We start from the raw sequence: 14,145 nt of genomic DNA on the forward strand, positions 1-14,145 counted from the left end.
TACAGTGGTGCCTCGCTAGACGGTTACCCCGCATGACAGTTTTTCCGCTAGATATTGACTTTTTGCGATCACTATAGCGATTCGCAAAACAATGATTCCTATGGGGGAATTTCACTGGACAATGTTTGATCCCTGCTTCGCAAACCGATTTTCGCTAGACGACGGTTTTGACAGCTCCCTAGGCGCTCGCAAAATGGGTGTTTTCGGGATCTAAGCTTCGCAAGACAGCTATTTAAACAGCTGATCGGCAGTTCGCAAAGTGGCTTTCCTATGGCCGATCTTCGCTAGACAATGACGATTCTTCCCCATTGGAACACATTAAACAGGTTTCAATGCATTCCAATGGGGAAATGCTTTTTGCTAGACGATGATTTCGCTAAACAGCGATTTCAGTGGAACGGATTATTATTGTCTAACGATGCACCACTGTAAGTTTAAAAATGCAGGATCGGGGGGGAATTTGTTAAAATCTGCTCTGCTTCCTCCAGGGAAGTGCTAGCATTACCCATGAAACTCAACTTTTGCGGGCGCTAGATCAGACCAGATAGGCGGGGTATAAATCAAATCAATCAATCAATCAATCAATCAATCAATCAATCAATCAATCAATCAATCAATCAATCAATCAATCAATCAATCAATCAATCAATCTTTTACCTTCTATAACCTGAGTGACTTTGGACTGAAAGTTCTCGAAATTGAAGGGGGTGAGGAATCCCAGTGATCCTAAATGGAAAGCCATAACTGGAGGCACGCTTCCCTGTTGGGGAGAAAAGGGCAATGTTCATAGAACACTCGTACAGTACAGCGGGGAGGGGGGACTTCCAGGAGGGCTCAAGGCATGATCCCTTTAAAAGCTGTTCACGAAATATATAAGTTGTATAAAGTGGGATCATGCAGATAAACATAAAAATAATTTTTTTAAAAAATCATACACCACCTGCTTACACATACCTATATTTGCAACTGTGCCCTAAAAAGAAATTGGCGTGGCTTCCCTGCATAACTGAATACTTCTATTTTGTCAAAGGGGTGTAAGCTATTGCGAAGCGTGAGTTAGATGTAGCTGCTCGTATTTAATTCTAAGCAGGTCTTTCTCCCCTTTGATAAAAGGTTAATCTTTACATTTGTAATAATAATTTTAGAACCACTGGATGGGACCCAACGGACGATGGGAGTCCGGCCCCTGCCAAGGAGGCCCAGTGGGGGAATCGAAGTCCCAACCACTGGCTCCACAGCCAGAGCTTTAAACCACTGAGCTAATTTAACTGAGCTTTCTTTTTAAAAAAAAAAAAAAAATCATGTACTTAAAAAAAAACCAACTTTATATTCAAACTCATCCATCCGCTTCTAGTGTTTGGAAAGCAGAAGCAAATAAATAAATCCTGTGTGGATGTGTGCGGAAAAGGATAAAGAATAAAGGCAGTACAGAAATACATACTAAGAACATCCCAAGCTGAAATCAAATTAAAAAGGAGGATCGGATCACAAGGTGCCGGGCAAAGAGACCATGCAGACTATAAGCTCACCGGGAAAAGCGAAGAAGCATAAAGTAAGGTCCCATCTCCTCCCAGGCAGATGATGAAGTCTATCTGGTTGGAGATATCATCATAATCTAAGGAAGGGAAGAAAAAAAGACAAAGAATCTGCTTTTAATTCCAGTGCTAGCCATTTAATAAGTACAAACACAGAAACATAATCAGAATAATAAAAAAAGATTGACCGCCAAAACATTTTCTCAATCCTGTCTTCCACCCATGCCCGCATAGCATCATCCTTTCCCTATCTGTCCAAACCAGCTCTCTTCAAGGCAGTAAGACCATATAATATGATTGTTCTGAGATGAGGATCTCTTCTGTATACATGTACAGGGGTTTCTTTGCACCACGGCTCAGCACAATAAACCAAGAGCCAACAGCGCAAATCGATTTGAAATCAGCAAGAAACAGGATTTCTCCATGGGCCACAGCCGGACTCTCGGTGGAGTCTAATCTACGGACACCTCCCACAAAAAAAAAGCAGCAAGATTTTAGACACAAGCACGTGGAGTACCTTCTCTGAACGTGCAAAATTTTTTCTTCACTGGTCCAAAACTATCATCGTTCACGATGGTCGGGTCTTCCAGCACTTTCTTCTCAACGTATACAATCATGTTGTTCACCTGAAGAAGAAAAGGCACCAAGGTATGCTTAAAGATGTCTTTCCACCATGAGTGGACAGGGACGGTTGCCACGTTCAGCGATCCTGCCGACAACGTCCTCGCCCATCCCTCCTATGTTCATCAACACAAAAGCAAAAGCAAGGGCTCGCTTTATCCCTTGTTAAGGGGAAGCCCTATGCCAAATTCTCCCGAAAAAAAAATGGTGGGGAAGGAAGCACAGCCGGGGTCCGTGCACACTTTCGTGGGGGGGGGTGGTTGGTTCCCAAGGCTCTCCCAGGCCCCTATCCAAAAATCTAGAATGCCAGATCATCCACGCGCCAAGCCTTCCGCACAACGGGGGCGGCTGTCAGGAATCAACCCTCTGAAGGGACCCTTCTAAAAAAATATGAAAAGGGTACGAACCTTACAGGTGGGTGTGGCAGAGAGAGAGAGGACAGAAAGCCCAGCCCCACAACAGTCCGACCACAGAGTGGGGAGAAGGTGGTGTCCCTCCTCTGGCCTCCCACGCTCCTAGTCCCTATCCGGAGGTCCCTGATGGCCACCCATCCGAGCAGGAATGAGGCTTAACTCCATTTCATTTCTGGAACTAGAGGAAGCCTTAGAAGGAATCGGGCCAACGCAGGCCCACCCACGCCAGATTTCGGCAATTCTTTGTCCTCCTGATGGTCTGGATTCCAGTTCTCGCTTCCCTAGCCTCTCGCTGCTTTGGCCGAGGCTGATGGGAACTGGTGGCAGCAATTCTGAAAAGCACGATCCTTTTTCTAGCCCTATCCTGGAGAAGCTTCAGGCTTCACGGAAAACAGAGGCTCTAACACTAAGCTAGAGTTCCTTGCCAGATTGGAAGCCAAAATGGGAACACTTATGGAGAAGGGACTAGAACTGGTGGATAGCTCAGTGGTTGAGATCTGCGGCTGCAGAGCCAGAGGTTGGGAGTTTGATTCTCCCCCAGGGCCTCCCTGACTGACAGGGGCTGGACTAGATGACCCACAGGGTCCCTTTCCAACTCTGCCGTTCGAAGATGCCCGAGAGAGCTCGGAAGAAACATACCAGGGAACCTGCACCTGCTTGGGCTCTCTTGCAATATTCGGAACAGCAGAAAGGAAGGGGGTGTTTTGGGGACAGGAACCAGTTGAACAAGCTGGCATTTCATTCAAGGAATGAAAGCCATTCCGAGTCTTATCCGTGATCCCTAACAAAGGCCATCGCAGGCCAACAAAGCAGAAAAAGGCTGTGTTTTGATAGCACGGTGCCCTCCGAAGCAGGAATTCCGCTCAGACGTCCCTGCCGTGCCAACACTAACATCCTCTTGCAGAGAAAGAAGTTATTTAGCATTTGCAGCTGCTCCTTACTTTGTTAAACACACATTTATTACCAAAAAATAATAATAATTCCAACCACCCCAGGACACAACAGTCATTTCTGCTGCACCACTGTTTTGATTCCAACAGCCGAGAGCACCCAATGGCCATTTCTAACATGAGTTCCATTTTTTAAATTTTGCATATTCTTGGAAAGGTGAAGAAGGGACTCGATGACACATGACAGCACAGCAAACCCTAATCCACATGGATCTGAGGTTTCAAGACTCTTGAAATGTCACTGACATTTTTTTCCTATGTTTTCCTCACAGGGTGGAGGAAACTTTCTTTCTCTACAATGTAGTTTTACGATATCCTGTTTTATGACTGCATTTGATAACTTTATGCTTGTGAGACACCAACAGAACCTGGGAGATAAATACCCTCGAGAGAGGCCTCCCATCTAGGTTTCAATAGGACTGCAAAGGGGGGGGGGGTGGAATGGAAGACTGGGCGTACGTGATGCAAGCAATAAGGGGACTTTGTAACTCATCTGGAACCCAATTTCTGCTGCAATGTGAGTCATGCGCCCAGTATAAGGCATGCAAATCAAATAAATATGTACAGTTCCTTGAATTTGCATTGTTTATTTGACTTCGGTACGTGACTGGAAGAGGCAAGGATCCAGGAAGGTTGCAGAAGCAATACTGTGTGTATTTCTAGGACTATCCCTACCATTGTAAGACCCTTGGTTAAAAAACAGAAACAAGAAGGTAATGCCTGAATCTAGCTGGCAGCCCCCAGCTAGGGGGAAACCTACTGAATCTATGGGACTCTTGTAAGTGTTAATTAACCGTTCAGCAATCAATCCTCCGGATTTGAGCCAAAGATCCTTAGGAAAATCTGGGCTTTAGCTTCTTAAGAAACATCTCAACTTACCTCCGTAAGATAGATGCAGAGGTCTTTAAAGGGCTGCAGGAGGCTGGCGTCCCGAATTTTTTTAATCACAAGCACACTCTTGGGTGGTTTGTTCCATGTCAACCGCTGGCTTGCTGGGTCCTGAATGTGCCTGCAATATTTCCCCACCACCCACCGCCCCAAAAAGAGGTTACAAGTTTGGAAACGACCAATTTAATATTCAGCTGTTAAGAACTGCAGGCCAATTTTGACGGAGAATCGAGAGCTCATGGTTTGTTTGATTGCTTTCCTGGAGGGAATCCATTCAGCTACTGATGGCAGGTTGCATGGGTTTTAAAATACAGGAAGACCGCGGTATCCATGGGGGATTGGTTCTAAGCCCTCTCTATGCAGATACCAGAGAGCGCGGATATAGAAATGCTGCATAAAGCATAGCTTCTGGTTCCCCCTAGTGACCAGTTCTGGTAATACACCTTGGAACCATGTATTTCTGGGATTTTTTAATTTAATATTTTCAGACTGCGGATAAGTGAAACCATGGGGACTGATCTGCAGACATGGCGGACCTACCGGATCACCATGACACACCTCTTAAAAAAATGACGCCCAAAACACCTGGAATGATGGAAGACACACCCATTTCCGTCTACTTTCTCTCTACAAGGAAATGATTTCCCAGGGGAATCTGAGCAAGACGCAAGTCCCTGCCCTCCAGCCCACAGTGATTCATGCCAGGATAACCTTTTATAAACTCGAGGCTGCTCTAGAGCCAAAAGCAGAACTAATAAAACAAATTCTTTGGATCAATGAGCTTAACAGTGGTGTTAAAAAAATTCCAATAGGACTGCAAGATGTTTGCTTTCCTCTTTCTCTCTCTCCCCCCACCGGTCCCTTCTGTTGTAACTGGGGAAGTTCCCAGCGTCATAAACCTGTTCTTGATTCCTGGTTTCCTGAAAACAGAAGTATTCAGTGAGCACCAGTGTGACCGTAACTCTAGCAATGAGATGCGGTCTGTGTTTCAAGAGCTTCTTTGCCTGGGAGCAATGGCTTTTTTAAAATTTGGGGTCCTCGAGAAACTGTCTGCACTGTCCAGATCAGAGGAGCTGAAGCTGACTTCTCAGTGTTCCTGCAGGGCGGGCCAGCATGGCTTAAGAAGCCACACACACACCCAATTTCTTCTCCAAAATTTAAGATTAACAGCAGTGGACAAACCCTGTTCCAGGGAAGGAGGTCACTCCGTAGAAGCCTTGCCATCAGAGAAACCTGGATGGTTCAAAACTGTGGCTGCAGCGGGGCCCAGGAGATCTGAGTTCAAATCCCAGCTCGGCTGCAGAAACTCCTTGGCGGGTGGCGACAACAACCCACATCTTGAACATCTCACAGCCCATCGAAAACCCTAAGCTTAGGATCGCTGTTAAGTAACCACAGCAATTCCAAGCAACAGCAAGAGCAGGAAAAAGATAGTGGGAGAGGAATCCACTGTACCCTTCCAGTGCTCCACCTTCCCACAATATAAAATTTTTCTCAATGTTTTTCTTTCTGGTGACGTTTTCACTATCAGGATTAACCAGGAGAGAATACTTTCTAGAAAGCCATGTCGAGATGGGAAATGCAAGAAGGGGGCGAATGTTCTAAACAGATGAATTGAAAGCCAGGTACAAAATAACAAAAGACACTCAACAAAGGCCAGGAGCCCCAAAATAAAAACAGCAGTATTTATGCCGTCCCTGAAACTTGAGGACAATCCAGGCTAGGGTTTGCACAAGCAAATGTATTTGTAACAGCCGTCTAAACATGGCCGGTCTAATTTCCGAGGCAAAAGGTATCTCGCAGAGCGTCCGCCTCCATGCCCTGCGCAGAGCCTCCGGCCGAAATCTCGGGAATGGCCGGAGCCACAGAAGGGCTGCTCCTGGTGACTGAGTGGAAACCACACGGGAGGAGACCGACTCTAGGAAAACCAGGTCATCGGTTGTTAAGGACTTCATCAACCAACAAGAAAACCTTGAGCATGGCCCGGCATCATCAGTCCTGGACTGCTAGATCAATGGTTCCCCACCGTGGGTCCTCCAGATGTTCTTGGACTGCAACTCCCAGAAGCCTTCACTCACGAGATGTGCTGGACAGGATTTCTGGGGGGGTTGCAGTCTAGGAATATCTGGGGACCCAAAGTTGGGAGGCCCTGGTCAAGATCACCCGCCACCTCCGTTCCACCCAGAGATGGCAGGACGGGCGGTTCAGCCTTGCCACAGTCTGAGCTTGGTACGATCGTGCAGACACACGCAATACCACCTGCCAGTTCACCGCGGCCTGCCCACTCGGCGGGCACACCTGTGCGCCGCTGCAGACTGCAAGCCGAAACAGACCGATTCCTCGCCCTTGGGCAGCGCTTACCTGTTTGGCTGGCTTGCTGGGCCTGAACAGGTGCTTTTTCCCCCCACAAATGCACCTTGGATGTAGCCCTTAGAAATCCAGCTGAACTATTTGGAAATGTCCTAGGGTTATTCTCCACTTGGGGATCTCATCCTTAATCAGTCACCACATATTCCCGTTTAATCTTAAACTGGGAAAGTTACTTATCTGGATGAGAATTCCCAGCCTGACAGCTGCTGGCAAGTGGAGGAGCCAGAATCCCAAAATATAATTTTTCTGCAGGTTGTTATTCAAAAAAATAATGCACTTGAGCTTCTACTACAGCAATGGGGTCTCCCCTTCTGGGTACTGCAGAGGAGTTGTATATAACATGTGTAAACATAATGCCATTTGCAACAAGGCCAAACTAAGGAGGCCTGTTTTCATTTTGCTTCCTCTCTCACCCCACCCTTGTTTGCTATCTTTTGAGTTCATGCAAGCTTTTGATGGCACTTATTCCAGCAAAAGAATCCCACTCATTCATTCCACCCAAAGAACGGCTGAAGAGCGGAACAGTCTGGGTGGATGGTATTGAAAGAGAGGCTGAGTGGGAGACCCTGGCAGTGGTTCCCAACCTCGGCTCCCCAGAGGTTCTTGGACTACAACTCCCAGAAATCCCGGCCAGTACAGCTCGTGGTGAAGGATTCTGGGAGTTGTAGTCCAAGAACATCTGGAGGACCCAAGGTTCAAAAGCACTGGGCCAGATGACTTCCATGATACCTTCTAAATGGAAAAAGGTGTGATTTGCCTGTACACACACACACACACACACACACACACACACACACACACAGAGACAGACAGACAGACAGACAGACAGACAGACAGACAGGAAGGAAGGAAGGAAGGAAGGAAGGAAGGAAGGAAGGAAGGAAGGAAGGAAGGAAGGAAGGAAGGAAGGAAGAAAGAAAGAAAGAAAGAAAGAAAGAAAGAAAGAAAGAAAGAAAGAAAGAAAGAAAGAAAGAAAGAAAGAAAGCTATTCTTATGATGGAGTCGCTGGAATAGAGAAATCATGCAGTGTAGTTTTATGGCATACGGTCTGGAAAAATTAATACGGGATTCAATTTATTCCTACTTCCTGAGAAAACAACTGTGATGGAGATCTAAGCTTGGGACCCCAATTCAATCACTGGATTAAATACTATGGTAGATTTGCAGGAATGTAATCACAACGATGTAAATGCTAGCAGTGAATTGCCACCAACTGAAGTGTTACAGTTTGCGCTCCCCGAGAACTGCCACCAATTAATGAGTTGCCGCCTGCAATCCTAGTCATGTGCCAAGTCACACAATGAGGAATGCAAGTGTGACTCCTTAATTAGTGGCAATTCACCATCATGTTTTATGCCATTATACTTACGCCAGCAGAAATCTACAATACAGTTTAATGTACCTCATTGGGTTGTTGTGAAAATTTTAAAAAGGAAGCATCAATATAATCATCGTCTTAGAATGACAGAGCTGGAAGGGACCCTATGGATCATTAAGTCCAGCCCTGTCAGGGAGGCCCAGTGGGGAATCGAACTCCCATGGGCGGTATAAAAATCAAATACAAATAAATAAATAAAATAGTATTGCTATCATTAAAATATTCTCCAGAGTTCAGCTGGGCTTTCTTCAATCTAATATCCTCACTGGGGATGATGCTGTTATTCTTCAATACAAAGCTTGAAAAATTTACAGTCATTTTAGCCCACGAATTCTAGTAATTGTAGTTCCACAACTTTTCTGAGATCCGGTACAGCCCCTCCATAGGGCATGAACTTGGGGTGATATCTGATATAAAGAAAATGATGATGGGTGAGACAAAAGAGGTAAGTAGTTCACCCTCCTGTTTCTCCCAGTGGCCAACCAGAAGCGTCTGGGAAGCTGATCAGACTTCGAGACTATCATCATAGAGCTGAAAATCAAAGTCCATAGTTCAACTATGTATGGGGTTTGATGTGCTGGAAAACTAACCACTCAAATGCTACCGGATGACCACCGACTCGTCGTCAGGGACCAAATCCTGCAAATGAGCCATGAATCCAATATTTCATCAGGTGCATCCGATGAAAGAAGCTACAGCCTAGAAAAGCTTATGCTAATTAAAACTTGTTAATCTTTAAACTCACCACTTTTAACACACTTGTTATTTTGCTTGATTTATGCTCTCACTTCCTTCTCTTAAAATAACAGACGCAACTAGGGAAGAATCTGAGTTTCCCAAACAGAGAACAGAAAGCACATGGTTTACGAAATCATTCATACTTCTAGAAACCTTACTGCCCATTTTTAAACATTATATGCATTGCAATTAAAAAAAAAAACCAACCCACAATCACCCAACAGTAAATTAATCTGATATGGTAAGTAAGCATAAGCATAAAAACTTGAGGGTGATAAAATGCATGCCTGGCTGTTCTGATAAGAGTTAAGGCTTTACAAACAACGGAATTTTATTTCACCAATATTTGATTAGCAAAGAGTTCAACTCTGGGTTCACCTCAATCCCTGAAAACAAAAATCGTGGGCTGAATGTGGACAGCTCTCCACTTTTACGAGAACCTTTTAAGTGTTCGTTTCTGATGTGTGAAGACACAAGGTAGATCTACAACCAGCGTCAGCTGAATTTGACAGGATGGCCTTAAGGGTTAGACAAAAACGCCTTAACAATATTTCTGTAGAGGAAAGGTGGGATGTGATATGGCAGGGGTGATAATGACAGCACTTTTCAAATATCTGAAAGGCTGTCCTACAGAGGAGGGGCAGGATCCGTTCTCGATCATCCCAGAGTGCAGGACGCTCAGCGATGGGGCTCAAGTTAAAGGAAGCCAGATTTTGGCTGAATATCAGGAAAAACTTCCTAACTGTTAGAGCAGTACGACCTCGGGAGTTGGGGAGAGCTCCAACCCTGGAGGCATTCAAGAAAAACACAGATAATCACCTGGCAGATATGCTTTGATTTGTATTCCTGCATCGAGCAGGGGGTTGGACTGGATGGCCTTGCAAGGCCCCTTCTAACTTCACTTTTCTATGATTTCTATGATGTGAAAGTAAGAGAATACAAAAAGATGCGGAAAAATGAATATTAAAGGGTATATAATTCTTCCTTGAATCCAGAACATGTATTTTCCTAGGCTGTGTCGAATCCCTGACAGCTCACAACACAGGTGAAGGGTTACGCGCATATTAAGAAATCTTGAAAGGAAGATTTAACTCTTAAAATATACAGATCAGCAGCAAGAAACTGAAGAGTGTCACACCAGCAGTGATATTCTTTTGGAGAATAATTGTTGCTCACTAAAAGAAAGGAAGATAATACTTAAAAGAAAGGTAGGTAAGATACTTACACGTGACCACAAAACAGATTCCAAAATACTGTAGATATAATTTCCTCCCTCCTATATATGATTTCAACACACTCAGCCCAGCTTTGGGGGTGAGTTTTCAGAACTTCAGCTTATTCAACGCATCCCCTTCACGAGATCCAAAACCATCATCTAAGCGAACACAAAGTTCACTTTTAACCCAAAAAAGCATCCAGGTGAGCTTCCTTTAAGTTTACTCACCACTTCCAAACAGCAGTGCTGAACGAACGGTCGTTAATATGCTGGATCTTCATGGCTTCGTTTGCTGGTCAGAAAGCAATCACAAAATTGGAAGGGGATTTTTTAAAAAAAAAAAAAAACCTTGTTCAAGCAAAAGGCTACCTCAGGCAACACATTGCACCTGCAAGTTTAAAAGTGTCTCTCTCGATTTGCTCAGATGAACTGACCAAGCCATGACAAGGAGACACAGATCATGGAAGAAAAAAGCAGTCCAAAAGTTTCTTACTCAATAATCCCGAAATGATCTACTCAGTAAAATAGGAGGAGCAGTGCAGGAGCCCGTTGGTTAAATATTACTATTGTTTCTGCGGGCCCTTCGTTCGAGGAGCGGCTGACAAGGACCTTTTATCGACTCCAGATTTCTTGGTGTGCCTTCATGTAACAAGCCGTTGCCGTTTCCAAGTTTAATCGTGGAGTTTCTTATAAACTCCTCTTATCAAAAGGCGAGAGGAAGAGAGAGCCAGCAGCCTTCGACTATTTATTTGAACTTGCAGCTTTTGGTTTACGGGAAAGAGAGAAAAGAAAAGAATCTGGAGATGCCTGTAGCCTTTTAAGAAAAAATAAGGGGTGGGGGAAGTCGTCAAACAAGGTGGTAGCTCTCTTGGGAAATCTGAACCCTCAGGTGTCTTCGCTCGCGGAGAGATGAAAAGGTCGCCTCTCTCTGCGCTGGTGATTCTAGACACTGGGTTACGTCGTCGGCAGCCTATCTGAGCAATTGGGGAGTTCTTAAGTGCCTCCCGGAACGCCTCTGGCCAGGACTGAGCTCCACGCGGCTGTCATTATATTTGTACACGATCCCAGCTCGGCCCAGAGGGAGGAGCCACGGACCGCAGAAGCTCAGCTGCCAGGATCCCGATGGTAAAAAAGGCATGATGTAAGCTCGGAGTTGAATAAGCAGTCATCATCCGCCTTTAACCCATGGGTTCCCAGGCTGCAGGAACAGCCATCCTTCATTCGGAGCAGCAGCAGCAGCAACTCTGGAGGGGTTCCTCGGGAGCAGCAGGGTGGAAAAAGCTGTCTAATTCCACCTTAGTCCTCGTCTTCCTTTCTTGCCATGACAGTGCAGTGAAACTCTTTAATCACTCCCTAAACCAATAATCATCAATGTGCTGTCAAGTCAATTTTGACGGATGGCGACCCTTTTTAGGTTTTTCCATCTAGAGAGGACTCAGAAGGGGCTTACCATTCTTTGTCCTGGAGACCTTCAGGGACGACGGTTCAGCTTGCCCAGGGCTACCCAGGCTGGCTTTTCTCCCAGGAGGTCCAATGGGGACTTGAGTTCCCAACCTCTGGCTCAGCAGCCGGAGACCTCAACCGAATGGTCTACGTGCCATGTCCATTCCGCGCTACATGTCCACACGGCTGTATACCTGATTCTCCGCTCGGAATAAACATGTGGCTTTCCAGGCCCTTTCAAACCAAGACGGGGAGCAGATGATGTCTAATCCGCCACTTAGCAAGGGCATTTTCTCTTGGACAGAAGAACACGACCAAAAGAAAAAAAGAGCTGGAAAAAGAAAGAAAGCCACTTCTCGCCTTTCTGAGTCATGGCTTTCAAAGCAAGACAGCTCAGAAGCCTTGCTACCCCTCGCTCTCTCAATCCTCATTTAGCCAGATGGGGCAATTTCACTGCCTAGCCACCTGCTATGACGCTCCACGTAAACTACCGTGCTCCCAATTTCACGGCCTCGTGCCAGCCAGCCTCGCTCGCTTCTTGGCAGCATCCTCCAAGCTGGGCTCCCTCTTTGCTGCAACCCACCCGTCCGCTCTACGCAGCTCCGACAAGCGCGCAGGAACCAGAATAGCTCCCTGTGGTTTACCCACTGAACCTGGCAGCTAGCTTGTGCCGGGTGAGGAGGTGGTGGAAGGAAAAGGGAAGGCAAACCACGCGGAGGGAGGAAGGGCTGATTTCTGTGGAACGATGGCCTCCCACCACGCAAGAGAAGCAATGGGCAAGAGAGGGGGGGGGCGACCTGACATTCCATCCCAGTTTCTTTTGGAAAGTTTCCGCACCCCGAACACGGAGGAGCAGAAAGAGGGCATCAATGCGCTGAGAAGGAACTCAAGAAGGAAATTTGCTTTATCCAGAAGGCATCTTCTTACACAAAAATTATCACAATGCATTGATGGCATGGCTCAAGGTGCTTCTTATTCATTACGATTATATTCTGCACTTCTCTTCACTTTGGTTACATGGGAGGGAGGGGGCCTTTGCCTTCTGGGAGTCAGTGCAGGCAAATAACATTTCCCAAAACGATCTCAGACAAGACTGGGCTCAAATCGGTCCAGCGTGGAGGCTGGTAGACCCGGAGGAACCGTTTCAAGGTTCCAGCAAAGAGAGAAGAGGGACCTAGCATCAGTGTTGCAGGGACCAGCGTCTAGGAAGACCACAGACGCTCAGTCCAGGTACGTGTGTCGGGTACCAGAATCGAAACCTGCACAGTTTCCTTTTCCATATAAGCTACTTCTGTTTCCCATCAAGGTGTCTTAAACTTCAGCAGCTTGATCTGCCAGGGAGCGGAAAAACTTTTATTTAATTCTTCTTTTTAGCCCCTGGAAGGGGTAGCGTCATTTTCCAGTACAGTTTGGGAGGGGCACAGTCTGTTTTTCAGATGGATATATCCACATCCTCCTACCTTTCCAAGACTGCATAAATTCACAACTGGATCAACATCTTGACCCACGATCGCAACCTGTGAGGGATTTTTCAAGCCAAGCGAACCAAGCTCAACACCTCGGAAGCCATAGGCTCAGCAAAGAGCATCCTTCGAAACCCCTGCGTTATCGCACAGCCACACCTGTTTCCTTTTGACAGAGGGACACCCTCCACCGGTTCAGAACCTGATGTTCCTAAAAAGCTTGCAAACCTGACTGTGTCCATACTGGGAAATGCGCTGTGCTGATCCCAAGACAGGCAAGCTTTGCTAACCCTGCACCGTTGACAGGGCTGCTAAGATTCTATGCAACAGATGAATGTAAATTTCAGCCATACGGCATTTTAGGGCAAAAAATGACAAAAGCCATTAAACAACAAATCGTGCAAACGAGCACACAGGCTTAACCCATTTTTAATGAAACACAGAGTATCATTATCAGTGCACTGCTGAAGTTACTTATGAATGCATTCAACTGAATGGGTTGAAAAGTGATATATACGTTTTTTTGGAATGGATGGCTTTTGTGCTTCAAGAGCAGACCAGCAGAACAGGAGGATTTCCCCCACTTACATGATAGTTTTGGGATTCTGCAGCATGCAGGCTTTTGGTCCGAAGGTGGTCACCGGGCATGGTCCGTGCAAGGAGCGCGTCCTCCTGAAACAGAAAGCGTACAACTAAGTTCCTGTTTCATCTTATGCTTTTCCTGTAAATGCTTTTTGAAAAGTGCATTATTTTTAAAAGGGTAGAAATTTAGCACATTGCTCAACATACAAGTATTATTATCAACAACACCACACAAAAGAGGGGCATGATTTGGTTCTAAATCGAGCAGTTTTACGCGGATTTGAGTACCACGAGAATCAAACCTACGTACAGTAGCTGCATTATAGTGGCCCGGAAATGTATATCCCGGTCATGAGCGAATCTGGGGTTTATCAGAGATACACCTTTGCTTTCATCAGATCTGCAAAACCCATCAACCAGAGCCCAGCACAGAAACATACACCGAGAAGAACAGGGTGTCTCTGAGCATATTTCGAATCTAAGACTTTGTTTTCAGTGCCAACTCATAGATTTTTCACAGAGGCCTCCCACATCTGGTTATTGCAAAC

At 45.8% G+C, this 14,145-nt stretch overlaps 1 protein-coding gene across 9 annotated transcripts in view; it reads right to left on the reverse strand.

Moving 5' to 3' along the window:
* NADK (NAD kinase) overlaps positions 1-14,145 on the reverse strand; it is a 44,099-nt gene that overhangs the window by 9,395 nt on the left and 20,559 nt on the right. For 8 of the 9 annotated variants that reach the window (XM_078379430.1, XM_072977626.2, XM_072977627.2 and 5 more), the window contains 5 exons: positions 13,604-13,687; positions 4,399-4,528; positions 2,053-2,161; positions 1,530-1,615; positions 658-760 (listed from right to left, as the gene is read on the reverse strand). In XM_078379430.1, coding sequence (XP_078235556.1) covers positions 658-760; positions 1,530-1,615; positions 2,053-2,161; positions 4,399-4,528; positions 13,604-13,687 — 512 coding nt within the window. Of the gene's footprint in view, positions 1-657; positions 761-1,529; positions 1,616-2,052; positions 2,162-4,398; positions 4,529-10,337; positions 11,897-13,603; positions 13,688-14,145 lie in introns of those variants that run through there. The other variant, XM_072977632.2, reaches the window with a different exon arrangement.

Source organism: Pogona vitticeps, chromosome 7 (assembly GCF_051106095.1).
Source record: "Pogona vitticeps strain Pit_001003342236 chromosome 7, PviZW2.1, whole genome shotgun sequence".
Classification (NCBI taxonomy): Eukaryota; Metazoa; Chordata; class Lepidosauria; order Squamata; family Agamidae; genus Pogona; species Pogona vitticeps.